Below are 20,933 nucleotides of genomic sequence, written 5' to 3'. Positions count from 1 at the left end.
TCTTGAACATTAGACATTTTGAACTTACGATCCATTATGTAGGTACTTAGCAGCTACCGATATTTAGTATGGAACAGGTTAAATATAAACGGAAAAGGATACATGAGTCTCAAAAAACATATTTTACTGACGAGAGTAAAAAAATAGGTTATTTTTTTAATATGATAAGTTTATTAATTATGTGAAATGTTGTAATGATGGCTTAATGCGCGTAATATCCACTGATCAATTAAAACGCAACACGTATTTTTAACACTTCATTCAGACGTCAGAATAAATAGTTCTCAGGTGAAACAATGTGGAATATAAAAAAAAAACCTACTCAACGTACGTTGGAAACAATCGTCCACGTGTTACAGCGGCCATTAAAGAGTACCTACGTAATAAGTAATCGGACAAACGAGAGTGAATACTTGCCTCAATTATTGTGTCTCATTGTTCATCGCTTAGTGTGTGGCTGTTCGTACCGTGTACGAGTGCCATTGTTGGGAGATTGCAATATGTAGAGGCTACGAAAGTCAATGAGTATAAGTCACCCATTATGTAAACTATTTATCAATAGCCAAAAGGTGTTAATGGTCAGTGCACAATTAATGTCACTAGACTTTGGTTTGTGATCTGAGAAAGAAAAAAAAAGCAATAGATATTCTATCAGTGTAAGTTATTATGAGTCTTAAAGATATTATGTTTTGAATATTGAAAGCATTAACTTTGTGGATCATCTTGATATATTATTTCGAGAAATAAAAATACTTTGTATTCTGATCCACTCACATTTTTATTTTACCAACTAGTTTCGGCAACAACCTGTTGCCCTCTTCAGGTTTACATTTATTACTAAATATATATATAAAAATAAACAGTGAACAAGTTGTTGGGTTTCAAAAGGGTAGGGGTGGGGGTAATGGTGTTTTAAGGAGGGGTGAGAGCAAGGAAGGGGATAACTCTGTTTAGGTTGGGTTTGATTTTATGGGAAAAATGTTAAAAATGGGACTTTGGCTAATGTTTATTTGGTTATTAATTATTTTTAATTTTTGTTTAACCGCTTTTTTTATTTCTCGAAATAATATACTTAAAGATATTGATTGACTTTGGCAATAATAAAACTAGACACAAAAATAGTGATCATGCTTATGAATCTGAGCTCGATTTCATAAAATCAGCTAAAAAAATAATGGTTACGAAGAAACATATCGTATTGAATATCAAGATCGTTAAGATACTAAAAATCCACCCGAATAAAATATATTTAAAAACACGCGTATCGGTGGTGTGGTGAAAAATCGGCGTTTATTATTTGGTGTTTGAAAATGATGTGGAATGGATCGAAGCACGTGTCACAATAGATTTTCAAGAAAAAGTGGTGTTTACCAAGTAAAACTGAAATAAATAATAAAAAAATACGATAATATGTTCTGTTTGCAACAGTAAAAAGGGTTTCTAATACAGTAATAGGTAATTTTAAATAAAATAGTTGATAACTGAATAAATCATACGTTTATTTCATATTTTATTTAAACATTTCATTAAATGTTCTTTATTGTCCTTAGAACACATTAAAATTTAGGAATATCGCAACGTGCTATTTGCTTTATGTTTTATTTATATTAACCTCTAAATACAAATTATATATTTATATTTTTATCACAAAAAATACATCACTGTGAATCAAAGTGAAAGGCTTATCATTTTACATTCTTCTTTATATTGTAAATATCAAAACTATGATCTACAGAAGTAATTTGATTTTTATGGATATAGAATTATAAATATATCATTCGTGTGAAAAGAATCTACGGTAAAAAAAAATATCTATGAAAATACTACGTTGTAATGCAATTAAATTGAACTGAAAAAAATAACACGGAAAATATAATAAAATTCTAATTATTCAATGTTTATTTATTTGTGGACTTACACCAAACGCCCTCGGAAGCGTTCGTGTAGCGACGTGCTACCTACTTTACAAGGTGCACAGAGTGCACAGTTCGCAGTGCGCACCGCGTACCTCGGGCGACCCCCTTCCCATCGCTCGGCCTTGCCTCACTTTTGATAACATCTCCAATTACGCTAAAGCTCACCGTGAGATCATACTTTTTCTTTCCTCTTTTGTGCGCTTTGAACAAATTGTTTGCATTTGCGGGGCAAAATATACACCAAGAACATTTAAAAATCGTGCATTGTTTACATTTCACATTTCGTCCGCAATATTTACAGAAAACATTCGGGATAGATTATTTCAGCCGTGTTTGATAAACATTTCTTTTTTATATATTTATAAATGTGGTATTGGACAATCAGAGAAATATGAGATTCCAATGTTATATAAAAATAAAGAAAAATATATCAGAATATCGAAACAATTTCGCCAAAGGTCAAAGGTCAATTAGAGGAATATCGTATTGGAATATATTACCAATATACAATATAACAAGAAGAAAATTATACAGTATCACATAATAAAAAGGGACAAATTAACAAAGGTTGACTTACTACAAAAATAAGGGTTTAGCAGTGGCGTCCATAGTTTTTTAATCTTATAAGAAGGAGTAATAAGTAGTAAGGTGACAATAATAATTATAATTTTGTGTAATTTATATAGCACCATTTTAAAACACTACGTCACGGTAGGCGATGAAGAATAAGGTAATGTAGGCACAATGTTCTGTTCTCATATGGCACTCAAGCAAGGTAGAGGGTAGGCACAGTTTTTCTGCCCATATGGAATGCACGCCCCTGACATAGACTTCCCAATTCCCATCTCGATAACTTCTTTATATCAATAAAAATCTTTTAAAAAAACATTTTTTTACCCATACAATCTTCCATAAAGTAAAAGCCTTTGTATGTTTATGAATACATTATTAACTGGCATAATATAAATATTGACAGACATATTTAATCTCACAGTATTTTAGTCGAATACTTCAATGAACACAAAGTAATCCTACTTTGCATATTGTTTTGTTTGAGTGTTTCCGCGTTCTCGGCAGATTAGACAATACAAACATCAATAAAGTCGGTATTTAACATATTAGAGGTTAGCGATTCAACTGTCGAGAAATTATGCACAGTAAAACCAAATTCGACGAAATGTTCGGTAAATTAATGATAACTTAATAATAGCTTCTCCATACTAGAGCTAACGATAATAATATTATACGTATAACGAAGGATGCTCTCCACACGATATCCAAGTGCTGAACTATTAAATTTGCAAATGCAATTTAATACGACTTAGATGCCATGGTTGCACAGATGCTAAACGGGTTATTCGAAATTGAATTCGTTAATATTAACGCATAGTTTAGTCCCACCTTTCCACTAAAAATTAACGGTAAAATGGCGGAGGTTTTTTGTCACACCTGACTATAACACAAAAAAATCATCAAGTGGTAGATCTGATGAAGCAGATTGCAAAAAGATTCGTGCGTAAACGTAGCGTGCAATTTCAATTTTGAGACTAACCACTTCTTACGTATATTATTTATTCATTTGGCATTAATTTTGTGGAGTGACATGTTGATTATTTTAATAATTAATTATTTGTATTATACCCACGTATCGAGTTTTATTTCACACGACTAGTTTCTAATACAACAGATATTTTCATCGACAGGTTACTACAAAAACATTAGTTTTCGAAAACATCTGTAGTTTTCGAAACTAGTCGTGTGAAATAAACTAAAACTCAATAAGAGGTACAATACAAGTTCGACGTAAGACGGTTGTAGAGCTGAATAAAAAATCGTTTATGGCGATATGTGGCGATAAGTATTAAAAATTAACAAATAGACAAGCTATTAGTGATCGTAGACAATTAACGGAGCATTATTGACTATTTTTATTATGTATTACTATATTCCAAAATAACATCTTGAGATGATTAAGAAAACACTTGTTTTTATACCACTTGAGTTTATACTAGTTTCGGAAGCTTAACTTCCATCGTCAGGTCTGAATAATAACTGTCTTACCACAAAGTAAATGCCGAAACAATAAATAAAAGATCTTGAGATATTCAGTATTTCAATATTACCGACAAATATTTGTAGGGAATATTGGAGTATGTAGATTAAAAAAAAAGAAAATAGTGTATCAAAACGAAATCGTCAATTTTATAATTCTTACCAGGGTCTTCATGAGGGCGGAGAGTTCTTTGGTGACGACAGCAAACTTGAGGAAGGCCGCGCCGATATCCGGTTCCGACTCGCGGTCCTTACAGAGGGCATTTCCTCCCAGCCTCTCCAGAGCCCGGGACAGGTACATTTCATTATCCACATGAGCTGGAAAAAAACCTAAGGTTAATTAACCATTCATAATAATTGAAACGCAATCGTAAAATATTTTTGAAGGCGAGATGTAGGAGAAGAATGATCATATTATAAATCAAGCAATCGCCATGGATCTTCCTCGAAAGATATCTAGAGGAAAACCTAATTCATGGATGCTGCAGAAAGAAAATGTGATTCAAAGGCATGGTATATATAACGTTGCTCATGATAGAAGGATCTACAATCTGAGGACGAGGAGAGCTGACCCCAATAGTCTACGAAGATGATAAGTTGAATGGAGCCAGGAAGAAGAAGTAAGAAATAAAGAGTGTCAGGCTGCAAAACATTAGGAACTGGACGGACTTTGGGTGGAGCAGGTGACAAGGACAAGTAAAATGCCATGATGGATACCAACGTCTGAAAATGAACAAGCGCCAGAAGAAGAATAATATAGCTTTTTTTAATGAAACAGAATCGTTTCGGCAATCTGACAAATTAATCAATAATTCTAGGTTCATGCATTGAACGACTAAGTCCCACGTTTAGTATCGCAAATTCTGAATCAGAGTTTCAGTTTTGACCCCCACAATGCGACAATTTTATAAACGCAAGCCGCTAAAGTCTATCTGAAAACAGTTATGTAAAGAAATACTTCTATACATCACAAGAGAAAACTTAAAATAAACACCCTTTGATTAGAAATTACATTTGGCGGAATATTCTTCTTCTTCTAACCCTTATCCGCACTCAATGATTCATAGGAAACTGCATCGTATTGACGCAGTGGTATCTTGATAGTTACTTACATGAAGGCAAGGCGTTCACTCCTGCACTTCAGGGACCAGGTCAGGGTAATATTAAATAAATATTAGAGCGGGAATCGAACCTGAGACCTCCGCAGCACGGTAGCTAAACATGCTAACCACTACACCACGGAGGCGGATTCAAAAATATTACTCGCCATAAATATAGTCGTATTTAAAAAAATGGCAATGGTTTTACAATTCGGTTTTGTATGTAGTTCTGTGTACGTTTGTGTATAAATACATTTTCGCTAACAAGTCACGTAATGCTTTCTATTAAAATTCCAGTAGGTCACCTTCTGCTAACTAAATTGGTGCCTTGTTTAAGGAACTCCAAAAGTTTCGTTTCAAATTTAATTTGTCTACGGAATTTAATAAATATCCGACATTCTGAAAGACTTTTGCCCACGTTAATTCTTGTTTCGGCGACAAATTATGATTTGGGTAGGGCGTGGTCCTTGAACGTGCGATCTCCGTGCATTGATTTTCTGCAATCTCATAGGACACACTAATAATATATTTATTAGATCTGGGTCAACCGTGAAATAACATCAACGAAGTGAATAAAATATACTCAAATCCTCAAAATCACATTGAACACAAACTCCCTTAAAATAACTTATCAAAGTATTTTTTTTTCTTGCATATAAATTTAAGTATTCAAAATTGATTATCTAAAATACAATATGACTTATGTTGTCGGCATTCAAATCACATTTTATAATTACTAATGGTTTAACATAGTTAAAAATATTACTTTATTTGTGTTCAAAATTAAAGGCAGATTTAATTTAGAACAAAAATGTAGTAATATTTTTAACTAATTTTTTTAATAAAATTAAAATAATGTATTTTTTTCGGAATAGATTCTATATAATATTTATTTCCGTTATACAATTAGTCATTGGAAATGGTTATAAAAAAATGAAGCTTTTTTTATTGTCCTTTTTTATCGTTATTTTTTTGTGAATTTCATTCGTCGGTGTTATGGATTATCTTTATTTGAATAATCTTCCGACTACTGTTTATCTTACATCAGTATGAAGTTGTTTATTTCAGATAATTTTCTGCAAGCTTTGTTATTATCACGTTATTATTGTTATTATTGTTAATACCTCAAATCAGTAAGAAAAAAACATATTTTGTGTTATCTAGACACACGTGCAATTAGGAGTAATACATCAAATTAATCATGTATAACTGATTTTTTTACCGAGAAAAAACGTCATCATCAAAGTACCCCACGCGCATCAATAATGATTTCAATTGATTAAGTCATTGGTGATGGTGATAAGCATTATTATAAAATTGCGTGTCAAATATAATTTATCCTCAGTTAAAAGAAAACACGCTCCTACTTATTTTATTTTTATTATTAACATGTTAACTATAACGATATATTATTTGCGTGATAAATGGAATTTAAGAGGAGAAAATTCCACACGAAGGATTGAAATAAAACTTAATAATCAATAAAAAAATCAAATAAAAAAATATGGTAATTATAAATCAATATTCATATGATGAATTGACTTACTGTCTTGCAGCTAATACTCACAAATAATATTTTGGAAAAATACCCCTTTTTAACCTACTTCGCTGTCCACTCTACTCAAACGAATAAATTTAGAAATATTGTCAATATTATTAATATTTAAAACATTTACTTTATGGTCAGTCATTTTTTCTTCACCGACTCGGTGAGCGGTTATATATGTACTAATATTATTAACATTTTTGAAAAAATAAATAAGTCTAGATTCTAAATCATTTATTTTTTTTAGGAGACATAGCCAGTAGTGACATAGTTTTTTTTACTATTTTTTGACCAATTGATGATTTTACAATATTTAAATTATTTATTATATGAGACATTGGATTATTCACCCTACGGATGAGATGTCAATATAGGTGAATAATCCAGTGTCTGATATAGTAAATAATATTAGTATTTTTTCACTACCTGTACGAGATACTCGCGTAATTTTAAATCGAAGATTATTCAGAAAATACCTAATTAAAAATGAAAGACTATGTAAGCAATATTAAAATTAATCAACTACATTTTGCCTATATTATGGTAATTGGTATTCTTGCCGCGCTTGCACTCGCAGCAGAGCGTTACCGGACTCGCGAGGCACCCGCTAACTGCCGACGCACAGTGCGTTATTTTGGCAATCTAGGGGTACTTTATTATTACGCTTAAAATATACCGGTTTTAGTAGGTTTTTGGATACTATCACTTATAAAATACATGATTGAGTGAACATTTTGTATTTATCTTATAGTATTTCTAGAAAGATATGATAAAATGGGTATTAAAACAACTTTCATGCTTTATGAAAAGAGGTCACAGTTAAATGCGTTTGTATTACACTTAAATGTTTTGGCAGATATTAATATTATTTAAATATTTGTTGTAGATGCATATATGCATAAAACGTCATCACCAATGTTTGTAAAAGAAAGGTATATATTCGTATATGAGGCCAGGAATTATTTGAAAATGGAGAATATTCAAGTTATGTTTTATTCAGAATCACCATTATTTAAATATTCTTCTGATTCATTAAACTCATATTATAAGTTCTGTTTGAATAGATAAACATGATCACATGGCATCGGATACTTTACCGTCTATCATACAAAATTCATCGTAAGCTTCACGTGCATTTTTATTTCATTTACAAGTATTTTTGTTGGAGAAAGTGTCGTAATTTCATCCAAATTTTTTCTTTCATCAACTTCTGTAGTCATTTTGTTCACCGTTTCTTTAATAAAAACCAATTAAATGGGGTGCCAATATCTAGTCGACAATGGTGCACGATTTTGCCAAATATATTTTTTGTTGTGTTTAACAGTTCCACTATAAGTATACATATTTGTATTGACATCATAGTAATACTAAACAATTTTTTGTCTGTATGATGGTCTTCTGAAAATTTTGTCGGTACCTATTTTGTCGGCACCATGACAGACCCACTTTAGAATTTTATTTTAACTAATGTTTTTCGAGTAACAAAGAGTTTCAAGCACTTCTTCTTGAACCTTGGATAATCGCGCCCCAGTATGATCGTTAAGTGACTAAAGCGGAATTTCAGCTGAAATTTCGTTGATGGTGATTGCTGGAGAATTTCACAGATTCTTTCGCTTAGTAAGGTGGATATTGTTTCCTATTTATATCTATCATTTGTTGCCTTATGATATCATACTGATGGGTTTTTAGATTATTTTATAGGTAGTGCTTAATCCGCAGATAATTCGGCTTATTTTTTACTGAAATATTTTTTTATTGTTAGGAAGGCAGAAGATAACTCTCTGATGAAGGCGGCAGAATCTCTTTTTCCAGTTTTTCTCAGTTTGATTACTGTGGCCAAGGACAACTCTTGTTGAGTTGTTAATGATTTTGTATTTTTCGTTTTTTGACATTCGATGCACACGATTCAAAAACCTTTCAAGGCCTACAAGGCTTACAAATTGAGCTACTTTTCAAAGTACTTGATAGAACTTGAGTAAAAATATTAGAAAACATAAGATTTCCTTGAATAATCTATAAAGAATTTGAACTCAAGAATTGTTTTCGAGATCTACCCGATTTATTCCACTTTTGCCCAATTTTTTGACAAACACTTCTGATTTTTTTTAAAACTAGTCAAAATCTTAAATAACACTGAAAACATATTAAATTGCTCCAAAATATATGCAATTATGGCTTCAACTCTCACGCGTTTCGAATCTACGGCTCATATGTCAAAAATAGCCTGACGAGAAATTTACGTAGTCATTCTGAAATAGAGAAAAAAATGTATGGGTATGGCAAGTTAAGCAAAAAGTTATTATATATGCTAATAAGAATATAAGTTAAGCTTTTATAAAAAATACTGTCATAGTACGGTATTTTAGGGTATGGCATACTAAAAGCCTAGTTATAATTGGAATAAACCAATTATAATTTATATTTACGAGCTATAAGTTCAACAAGACTTTGCAGGCTAATGAAATAATATTTACTCAAATAAAAACACGTACAGTATACCTTGATAAATTAATACTATAAAAATATAAACAAATATTACACATACATAACACAAATTTATAATATGATGACTCAAGCGACTGATGCGCATTCGTTTAAAACCGCTCACCCCCAACGGCGCGCTGAAGCTCGGGTTTCCGATACGATTATGTATTTTTCGGAATGACTTAATTTAAAAATAATTAAACAGTTTTGTAAAATGGTTTGTTTTCTATTGGAATAAAATATTTTTTTCAAAATACAAGCCATCGAAAAAAATAATAAAGTTCCGCTAGATTGCCAATATAACGCACCGTGCGACGTGAAGGACGCTAGGCGTGTGACCTGCGACGGTACACGTACGAGCATCATTCGCGATCCTTTAAGGGGAGCTCGCAAACACACAATTCAGAATAAAAATTTAGAATATTGGATTAAAAAAAACACATTGATAAAGATATTTTTTGATTCCTTATCTTTCAATAACTCTTCTTTTCAAAATCATATAATTATTTCGAAGAGAAAACTTTTTTTTTAATACAAAAATGGAGTTTAATGAAAAAAAACAATAAGGTTAAATGTCACTTGGGTTAAAATGATTAAGGAAACACTTGTTTTTATACCACTTACATGGTCAGGTCTGAATAATAACTAAAATATAAAATTAAAAAAAACTGTTTTATAAATAAGGAGAGGGGTAAGTTAGTTTTTCTCAAGCGGTATAAAAACAAGTGTTTCCTTAATCATTTTAACATGTCTTACCACAAAGTAAATACCGAAACAATAAATAAAATTACTTGGGTTTAAAGAAAATTGAGTTGCGCGCTATCGAATATCCAGCCTTAACAAAAAATATAGGTTTTTTTTTTTTTTTTTTTTTTATTGACTTGGCGTTTAATTTGTAGAACTCCATTTTAATTTATGTATTTATTTTAAATCAAACACAGATTTTTTGAGTCCACTAAGTTGTATTTTATTAACAAAAAACACATAAAAAATTATATTGTGACAATTGTTTCGCCTTGTTAGGGCATTATCAAACGAATGTGAAGATCAAATGGACTACGGTCCTTATGTAGCTATACAATTCTAAGTGACAGTTTTAACACGGGCAGCAATAATTTATGGGAGACAACAGTAGCTAATGGGGGATGTAGGTATGTACCCTTATATTTATTTTCTGGGAAAGGAAGAATTTATTGACATGGCCATATTGAGAATTAATATTTTAAAGCTTAATACATATATACATTAATGTCTGTATGCGGCCCTCAGGAAAATATTAGGTCATCGATGCGGCCCGGGGTGCAATTTGGGTTGGCCAGGCCTGATTTACAGAGTGCTATTTTTGGTTCCAATAAAATAGGTGTAGACTCAAACATTTCACACATATTTTTACTTTATTTAGAAGAGCACAATATTATTGCTTAAGTTGACGATCCGCATTAAAAAAAATGAAATATGGTAATATGCGTGTATGATCAATACAAATAATACACATCCTTTAGCACTCAAATAACATAATTTATACAACTGTGGAAGAAGCATGAAGATGATAATATAAACAGTTTTTTCGTTAATGTTTTTTGCTAATACTTTATGGCACAGTTTATAAATTTTATAACAAAATTGATTTTTAACAACTTTTATTTGTGGTAATATTTTTCCAACCTGTTTCGACTAGCATCTTGTCTTCTTCATATACGTATCCATTCTTCAAGGATACGTATTCATAATTCAGGGAAGTATTTATCCATCCCCATCAAGTATGGATCAAAAAACAAAGTCCTTTATTAAAAACAACTATTGTTTACGAAACCAGTCGTATGTAATGAAATAAAACTCAATAAGTGGTTACTAAAAGTATTTTATTTTGAATTTTTAATAAAGATGTGAGGAATAACCCGCAAAGCCTCTACTTTTGGGAGCTTTTCTGCAGTAGAATAGTAAGGATAGGGAAGGTAAATGTGAAAAAAACATTACAAACACCAATCGAAAATAAATATTTCTTGAATTAATTTTGCAATTGGCGGGAATCGAATCCGGGACGCCAGTTTCGTAGCCGAGCGTCTACTTAACTACGCCACCATATAAGTATGTATATAATTTTCAATTCGTCTGGCTCATGAAACATCACTCGTCTGCCCATAATCTGTCCGTGTAAAGTCTACTAAAACTATTGTCCAGTATTGTGGATCCCACTGCCTTTAGTTAATGCGGTAATTGTGATATTACCGATAGAGCAGAGCGAGTTCGTTCACACCGCGCGGCGTGATGACTGCAAACTGCTCTATTTTGTACACATTATGTAGGTACCCGACTTTATTACGTCACGGTACAGTAACTGTTTCTTTGTTGCTATAGTTTTTTTTCTACCGCGCTACGGCTTCTAACACCTTCGCTGTAGAAAATACGAACATCTCCAAAATACTACACTTTTCATAGCCTTGGTATAACAAGAGATGATATCACACTATCTGCGGGAAGGGTAATTTTACCGTTTCACTCGACTGGTTGTGTTCGGCGGGAAGGGTAATTTTACCTTTTCACTTGACTCATCGTAAATTGCGTGTAAGTTATTTTTACGTATGACTTTTGCGGCATCTTTTGATCTCATATCGATGTATACAGTATGGTTAACTGTTATCACTTCTTTTCAGAGATGTTTATCTCTATTATGAGCGCGAATCCGCCCGCAGATAGTGTGATATTTAAGATGATATTCGCAAATACAGAATTAATTCCACCGGAGACCACGAGACGGAGAGGTAACACGTCATTCCACGCCCGTTTTTTTTTTAAAGTATGTTTATTGGATATTTTTGTTTGTTTTTTAAATTATACATAGAATACATATTTTTATTTTAAAAACTTTTTTCAATGCAAAAACGATGTTCAATTAGGTAAAATGTTACCTAGATTTAGAGAAAATTAAGTTGCGGCTTAACGAATAAGGCCTTAAGGCCCAACACACGATAAATCGCAACTTAATTTTCTATAAATAAAAAAGAGTTTTACTTTTAAATAAGTATGTATATGGTTTTTAAAAGAAAGGGTTTATTGAAAGATAAGGAGTAATAACAAATTAAAAAAATATTTTTTCAATAAACATATATTCTAAAAAACAAAAAAAATCCATTTGTATTCTAAAAAAGAAATCAGGCGTGAAATGACGTCGGGCTCTTAGCGCAACCCGACGCTTAATGAATGATATTATTGAGAGTTAGGCCTTAAACGTGACGTAAAGGGAATCGATAATTTCCCGTGGCTTAGTTGATGACGCCGTCAGAATAAATTTACAAAAAATTCACTTCGTTCAAAAATTCAATTCTATTCGTCAGAATAAATTTGATGAAATTAAATTTAATCAAAAATATTTAAGATATCGATTTTGTTTCCATGATAGATGTCTCTCGGCGAGAAAAATGACGTAACAAAAATTGCGCAATCCGCAAATGTCACTTTTGACCTTTCTTTGAGTTACTTACCATAAATTTGATTTTATCCCACGCATGTGTATTTCGCCCCGTTCATCGCCAATACGTTATATTTCCTCGGTTATTTTCGTGTCGCTTTGTGCTTGTAATTATCATATGTAAGGGATAATGGATTTTTAATGTACAAATATATACTACTGTTTTTACCCTCGTGATTTTTAATTTTTATAATACTTTTAATGCTCTAAAAGTGAAACGGTTTACGAGCAGTTTTTTTCGTTTCTTGTTATGAGTTAAGTTATTACAATTTTTTTTAAATGTCATTTAAAATGTATTTTTCAACTCCCCCAATTTATGAATTTCCTTAATTTAGGTTTCTGTAAGTAAAAACCTCATCTACACGATTTTCACAAAAAAATTGACATCTCCATATATATGTAAGTCTGGGGATTTACGGGGCTTACGACCGTCATAGGCTGGTTTAAGTCATCACTTTACACAATGTAACATTCACCAATTCTTGTAAAATTAAAATGTTTCGTTTTCAATACTCCCCATTTACATTTTCCCCCCCATTTAGGTTTTTGTATGCAAAAAAGTTCTATACATAATTTTCACAGTCATTTTTTTCAATATCCGGCATTTATGTTCGTTTTCCCTCCATTTAAGTTTTTTTCAGTCGCTTAAAAAACGAAAAATAATGGTTTCACCGTATATGTTTGTGTGTGTATATATATATATATATATATACATATATATATATATATATATATATATATATATATATATATATATATATATATATATATATATATATATACATATAACATTTTTGGTCGGAAGACATTCGTTTAACGTTGACGGATGAGCGACTAAGCTCGGCAGTGAGGATATCTGCCAGAACGGAGTACGTACTGTGTATGGGAGGATAAAGTTGCCCCGGCACGTCCCTTAGTTCCGAACAGGGTGGAAAGAGATTAATGAGTGGTTGTGTTGCCAGGATACATCTCCTCTCCACAAAGTAATGGAAACTGGGACAAAAGATTCCAGTGTAACGGAAGAAGATGAAAATCTGTTTTTATTATATTTTACTTAAGCTCCAACCACAAAGAAGAATACAATGCATTTTTCATGAAATGCAAAAAATTTTTAACTATCAGTACAACACTTTCATTACTTGTATCCTAAAACCTATGACTAAAATAACCAAAACTGTTATTTTAGATGAAACTATTTTTTTTACTTGTAATTTTTAGCAGTGAACTATTTACCCAGTCTTAGCACAGGTAATTACCGATTATGGCAAGGTTTAAATTTATTATTCAAAAAAATAAATAACCGGCTAAGCCTCTACTTTTAGAGGCTTGTCTGTAGGCAGGATAGTAAGGATAGTGAACAATAAGGATAGTAAAAAATACATCACAAACAACCAGATCAATTAAAATAAATATTTATTGAATTTATTTTGCGATGGGTGGAAATCGAACCTATGACGCTAATTTCACAGCAAACGTCAACCCAACCATGCCACGGCGCCTGTCAAATGATAGTAAAAATAGTAAAACATCCAGTATGCCTATAATATTACGGTGTCCCTTAATACCCTTAAATAATTTACATTCGTTACCATCTGGGGCTTTAGGGATAACGTCTAGGAGGGAATAAAAACGTAAATTTATCCATGAAGCGGAATTCACTCATTTTAAGAGACTCGATTTGATTCGTAAATATCTCATTTAATTTATGAATAGTATAAAAAGGAACTCTAAAGTCACTTGGTGCTCGGATTTTTTTAAACGAATTTAGGAGTTGGCCTGGCAAAAGTTTAAATTTTGGCCGACATGGATTTTCGTGACAAGGAAACGTATTTGAATAGACCCAAATGAACAGAGTGAAGGGTTGAATAGCGAATAGCAACTAGAGTAACTAAACTAACAGAAGAGCAATAGATAGTCTGCTGGGAGCTGAGAGAAAGGAGTATGGGAGACTGGTGACGGGTGGCTGTTATCTACTACAAGGAGTCTGGAATAGTATTTGCTTTACCCGGCAGATCTACCCGGAGATATATAAATATAAAATTGCACACTTCAAAGCTATAGCAAATATATAGCAATAGCTCATATACCACAAACTAATAAACACAAGAAACAAAAAAAAAATGGATTTAAAAGTGCGAAAAAAAATACAAATGCTATATATATGTCCAAATACTTATGCACAAATCTGGGTTTTCTCGACTCGGGAGTTATTTTTTTACATTTTTTGTTGTAAAAAAAACAATTAATTTAATACTTTCCAATTTTTACGTAGAGAAAAATTTACATATTTTAAAAAAAATTAGGGAGATAAAAAACACGTTTTATTCTATCTGCTTTCATAGCATGTATGTATTTTACACAATAAAATATGATTTATACAATCATTGTCACATTAAAATTAGAATTCCAATCTAAAACTGTTATGTCAGCCTCTCAGAAATAAATAAATAAAACTTATGTACCTACTTTCTTACTCGGGGCAGACACAATGTGAAAGAAAAGTACTTCTCCAGTCACTTGAATAAATCCCATGCTCTTATCCTATCACCAAAATAAACTGCCAACAAAAAGTCCCCGCTAGATTATCAAGATGAGGCAATCGAAAACATATTAAGTTATATCGGATGAATACTTCCAGAATCCAATAAAATTTCGGAGGAGAGCAGAATGGCTCGAGGTATGTTGAGGGTGTTCTCTGTACGGTATATGAGTATGGATGCATAAATGTACAAACATAGAGTTTTCAAAGAGCGAATTTTGAAAACAAAGACTAATAAAAATCTTAAACTAAAATTAATAAAAGCTTTCCCTATTCCAATTTAGATGGCTGATATTGACTCACATGTACTATGTCACGAGTGTGATCAATATATCTAGAAGTACCAAAAATTGAGTACCAAGCCTATGACGGTCGTAAGCCCTGTAAATGCCCAGACTTCCATATTCCTCTTCATCTATGTTGAGATGTTAAAAATGACAAAGACAACGATTTTTCATAGATTATTTAAAAAAAACTATGCTTATAGCAAATGCAACCGCAAATCGTCAACGATAACAGTTGACACTTTTCGTATTGTATATTTTTGCCTCTAATATTGGAAGGCAATCGATAAAAATATAGATGAATAGTAGTAAATAGTATAAATAATAATTGAAGTGCAAATCATTTTAATACAACATTTTAATAGTATCAAAGGCATTATAATAGACAGCAGTATGTACAATAATTTTGCACCGCATAGACTATAAACAATAAACAATGATCTCCAATAACTAAGCACTCTTTAAAATAAGTATTAAAAATCTCTACTTGAGATGGAACATCTATCGTTCATATGAAAGAAGATGGAAGTCTCAGCATCTGGCTCAAGTGATCATTTAATACACCTATGTAACGTTCAACACACTGCCCATTATTATCTGCCTATTAATTATGTATTATATATCATCCGTAGGGTGAATAATCCAGTGTCTTAATAAATAATGATAATTTTGAAAAATATCATCAAACATAATAAATCCTTATCGGTGTCATATTAAAAAGAAACGGTCGATTAGAATTTTAAGTACATGGGTCTTGAGGGGCGGTTTAATAGAGAAAATTGTGCTTTTTAAAAAGGCGAGAAAAGGATACAGAAGGTAAATACCCGTTAAACCTCTTTTAGTGGACTTTTCGTCGTAAGGTCAAACTTTTAAGATGTTTTATAAATTCGGGCATATCAGGCATATTTACAAAAGGGTGGTCGGTTTACTCTGCTTAGCCTGACTTTAACGCCGAAAAGAAATTGAAGCGGAAATTAAAAACTCGGATATCCATTGTTCATTTTGCGACAAAGGTTTCGTAAAGAAAATGCCGGAGAGAGATAATTCTAGGTGTCATCAGAAAATCGGTGTACGCCTTGAAATTAAGATTAATTAAGCGCCACGCAATTTATAAGGATCACACATCGCTCACTCCTTTCAAGAACGTGATAAATCAAAAAACTTGATTTTTCAGGAGAACGGTTTTAAAGTTTAAAAATATAATACAATGTATTAAAAATAAATATCAAGCCACTTATTGAACTTTTTACTATGTAACAGATCTTTTTAGGTTAAAACCTGAAGATTTTTTCTCCATTTGAAAAATATTTAGTATATTTAAAAAAATAATTAAAAAATACATTTTCTCAAAAATGCAAAAACAACACTTTCTGCCCTGTAGCGGGTAAATATTAAGTTGAAAATATGTCTCTTTTGCTGGGATATAGTACATTCTCTCGGCATTCCGAAAACATGTACAACAGAAAATTGACGATTTTTGATTTATGACGTTCTTGAAAGGAGTGAGCGACATTTCATAAAAATATATTTTTTTAACTATGTTTCTATGTTATTACACATACTCTTATTAATCACAATATTTTGAATGTATCAAATCTTTGTTCACAAATGTGGATATATCCAATTAGGAGTTGTTTATGTTGAAATCTCAACACAGATGAATGAGACAATGTAGCAGAAATGTCTGGGTATTTACACGGCTTACGATCAGGCATAGACTGGTTAACTGATCACTTTATACACGTTTAACATTTACCCATAATTGAAAACCACATTACTGAAATTTCGGATGTTCTATACATCCTTTTATTGACACGTTCTTTCTCATGTGACTTCTCGGCACCATCTACGGTTGAGATGAGTAAGCTTTTTATATGGCAGAGACCTTCATAAAATATGTGTAAGATTCTTACCGAACTATTTTACATACTAGGGGGACGCCTGAAAACATGATTTCGTATTTTTATTAAACGTATTTTATGACTTATTATTTTACTAACAATATTTTTACGGTGTTCGAATTATCGTCCACAAATCTGGGTTCGTCCACTTAGGAGTTATTTTTATTGACATCTTAACATCGATGAAAAATAATGTAGAAGTTTGGGTATTTACAGGGCTTACGACCTGCTTTACTCTTAATCACTTGGAATAATCAAATATATTTATTGTAATTGCAGACAGTTGGTAGAATTCCATATAGAATAGTGTTTGGTAATGTCTTAATAAGAGGAAACGATTAAATTAAGGTTGAATTCAACCCGATAACCGTGTTTAATTTCGTATTACTCAACAATATAATATAATATCTTTATACTTTTATACTTTTGTCCGCCTCCGTAGTGTAATGGTCAGCACGCTCGGCTACCCTTCTGGAGGTCCCGGGTTCGATTCCCAAGGGGGGTAAAATAAATATAAGTGATTTTTTCACTGTAATATTTATTCAATATTACCATGGGCTGGTACCTGAAGCGGAGGGCTGATCACCTTTCCTTCATGTGTAAACGATTAAGATAACACTGCGTTAATATGAAACAGTGCCCTATGCACCATTGGGGTGCGGATAAGGGTTTTATTATTATTATTATTATTTAATTTAATTATATGATAAATAATTGCGTAGGCCGTTAAGAGAAAATTGCCGAGGAAGAAAAATGAACGGTCAAGACCTACATAAAAATAATTGTATTTGACATTTTCAGAAAATGGCGACGTTAAAATATTAAGGAAAGAGCGAAAGACATTTTTAATGTCTAAAGAAATATTAGCATCAAAAATTAAAATTACAAAAATACGAAGTTGAGTAGGAAAAAAGCTTTCCTTGCGGATTCCGACAGGAAGAGGCAGATTTATTTATGCGTGTCCAATTTTTTACAAGCTCGGAAGGAAATAAATTCTGGTGTCAGAATCATAGCCGCTAGGGACGGGGTCAGGATAGGAAGGATAGAATGGAGGTCAACCCGATAGTGAAAGGTGGCAAATATAATAAGTAAACACACCTGTCTTAGTAAATGTAGGAGATACCGTAGTCATACAGGAGAAAGTGATCAAGTGCGTTTATTACAAAAACGTGATCATTGACTGTTTGATATCTTACTAGCTTAATATTGCCCTGAAAAAATCCCAAAGGATTTTACACTTGGAAGTATAATATACTGACTTGTTGAAAATGACTAAGTACCTTGACGTTTATTTTCTTGCCAAGCAAAAGTGACTTAAATGACCCCCTGAACATTTTACGTTTTGTTAGTTGGTCACTTTCTCCTGTACGACTGCGATACGCCAAGAACGCATAATTTCGCTGACGATCAATTTAGTTTGATGTTATTCTTTGTTTTTTTTTGTGATAGCTTTTTTGTGGATGGGAATTGTATTTATTGTTTAGTTGCCTTATTGAAGTTTTTATACATATACGTGGATTTTTGTTTCTTTTAATTGAAAAAAAAAATGGTTCATTATTTATCTGTGTTGGGAACTGGAGGGATTATCTAGTGTGGGTCAGTCAGGAACTTGTCAGCATTTGCTCATTTATCGCCATGCAGATAGCTATGTCGTCTTGAGGAGGCATTTTAAAAGCGAAACAGCCGTCACAAATAAATTTATGATTCTTAAATCGTGTTTTTTACTAAAAATAAAACATTATTGAATTCTACAAATTGAATCCTAATTCAATAAACATTTAAATATTATGGTTATATTGTCAGTATGAATTAGACTCTTCACATAATATCTTTTAAAAGGACCTCATCAGTTACAATAGCTAAAATAAAGCAAAAAAAGGTATTTGACAAAAAAAAGTTAGCAAGTGAATATGACGTTATAGTTATCGGTTTGAATATTTTTTTAAAAATCGCAGATTATTTTTAAAATATATATTTTTAAGCAAACAATATAATATAAAACGGTGTGGACGTATTAAAATGTACTAAAAAATTAAAACCTACGTTTACTGTGAATCAGGCGCCCTGGCGTAGTTGGATGGACGCTAGACTGCGAAACTGGCGTCGCGGGTTCGATTCCCGCCAATTGCAAAATGAATTCAACAAATATTTATTTTCAATTCGTCTGGGTGTGTGCATTTTTGTATTTTCACATGCACCTTTCCTTTTCTTACTATCTCGCCTAAGGACAACCCTCTTAAATACAGGTTTTGCGGGTTATTCCTTTAAAAAAAGACAAACATAAAATACACAAATAAATACATATAAAAATTAATAAATGTTTCTTTTTTAACACAAAAGATAAGCAAAGGCAAAACAAAGGAAAAAGCTTTGTGCACATTTTTTATGTAAAAAAAACAGATATTTTAAAATTAACCTATTACAAAAGGACTCTTTTGGAAAGTGAATTTAAAAGTGTGCAAAATGACACGCTACCTGGCGTCGCAGTAATGATCAAATCATGCTAACACACACAACCTTTTTTATCAATTTTAACATCCATTCTTGCTGTCAAAAGTATTATATTCTGTTGGAGAATTCAATTTCATATATTAGAAAAACAAAACAAAGAAGATGGAAAACCCTTTGCTGTGGACATAAACATTCTCGAATATCATGAAAAGGAGATGGAAGGCTTTGGGCGAAGCTCAGTGGTGTCCAATGGTAGATGAATACGAGCGAAATGCAGATAATAAAAGAGAGAATCTAAAACCTAATTCAGTATCTGAAACTAGGTAGAAAATATTTTTCGATCCCAATTTTTACTGCTTAACACATATCGCCATAGCACAGTCCAAATACCGTTGGATTCCTTACATAAAACAAAATAATGGTGTTTTTGCAGTTAAGGCCATACTCGCAATAATAAAATTCAATTATCTTCTGGCAATGCAATGAGCCGGGCGTCAGGTCACGCCCTTTTTTTAGAATACATTGGATTTTTTGTTTGTTTTTTAGAATATGTATAATAAAATAATAAAATAAAACCCTTATCCACACCCCAATGGTGCATAGGGCACTGCGTTATATAAACGCAGTGTTATCTTGATCGTTTACACATGAAGGACAGGTGATCAGCCCTCCGCCTCAGGTACCTGTCCAGGGTAATATTGAATAAATATGACAGTGAAAAAATCACTTACATTTATTTTACCCCCCTTGGGAATCGAACCCGGGACCTCCAGAACAGTAGCCGAGCGTGCTAACCATTACACTACGGAGGCGGGCAGAATATGTATTGAAAAAAAAAATATATATATAAATATTTTTTTACTACTTTCCTTTCAATAACTCTTTTCTTTTTAAAGCCTATTTGTTTCGAAGAAAAACTTATGTTTTCAATGCGAAATCGGTATTTTAAGAAAAAATCTATGACGTAAAATGGTACCTTGATTTAGAGAAAATAATATTGCGACTTAACGATTGCCGGGTCTTAAGAGTTAAATTTAAACGTACTTAATATGGGTTCACATAATTTATTACATTGGATAAGTTTAGGATCAAGTCGACAGCGTTGGCGAAAACACTATTAAGTGCTAAGTTTCTCGATCCTGTGGTGCCTAGTTGATATAGTAGTTTGAGGATTTACTTCACTCCTGCTCT

General features: G+C 32.1%; 1 protein-coding gene across 2 annotated transcripts in view; it reads right to left on the bottom strand.

Annotated features, from left to right (window-relative positions):
* Asap (ArfGAP domain of ASAP) overlaps positions 1–20,933 on the bottom strand; it is a 139,714-nt gene that overhangs the window by 65,406 nt on the left and 53,375 nt on the right. For both annotated transcript variants that reach the window (XM_088277181.1, XM_088277188.1), the window contains exon 3: positions 4,132–4,286. In XM_088277181.1, coding sequence (XP_088133307.1) covers positions 4,132–4,286 — 155 coding nt within the window. The remainder of the gene's footprint in view (positions 1–4,131; positions 4,287–20,933) is intronic.

The sequence above is a fragment of the Brachycentrus maculatus genome, unplaced genomic scaffold, assembly GCF_059751285.1.
Source record: "Brachycentrus maculatus isolate JH-2025_06_01 unplaced genomic scaffold, ASM5975128v1 h1tg000004l, whole genome shotgun sequence".
NCBI classification, from domain to species: Eukaryota; Metazoa; Arthropoda; class Insecta; order Trichoptera; family Brachycentridae; genus Brachycentrus; species Brachycentrus maculatus.
This window is presented reverse-complemented; position numbering and strand designations above follow the sequence as displayed.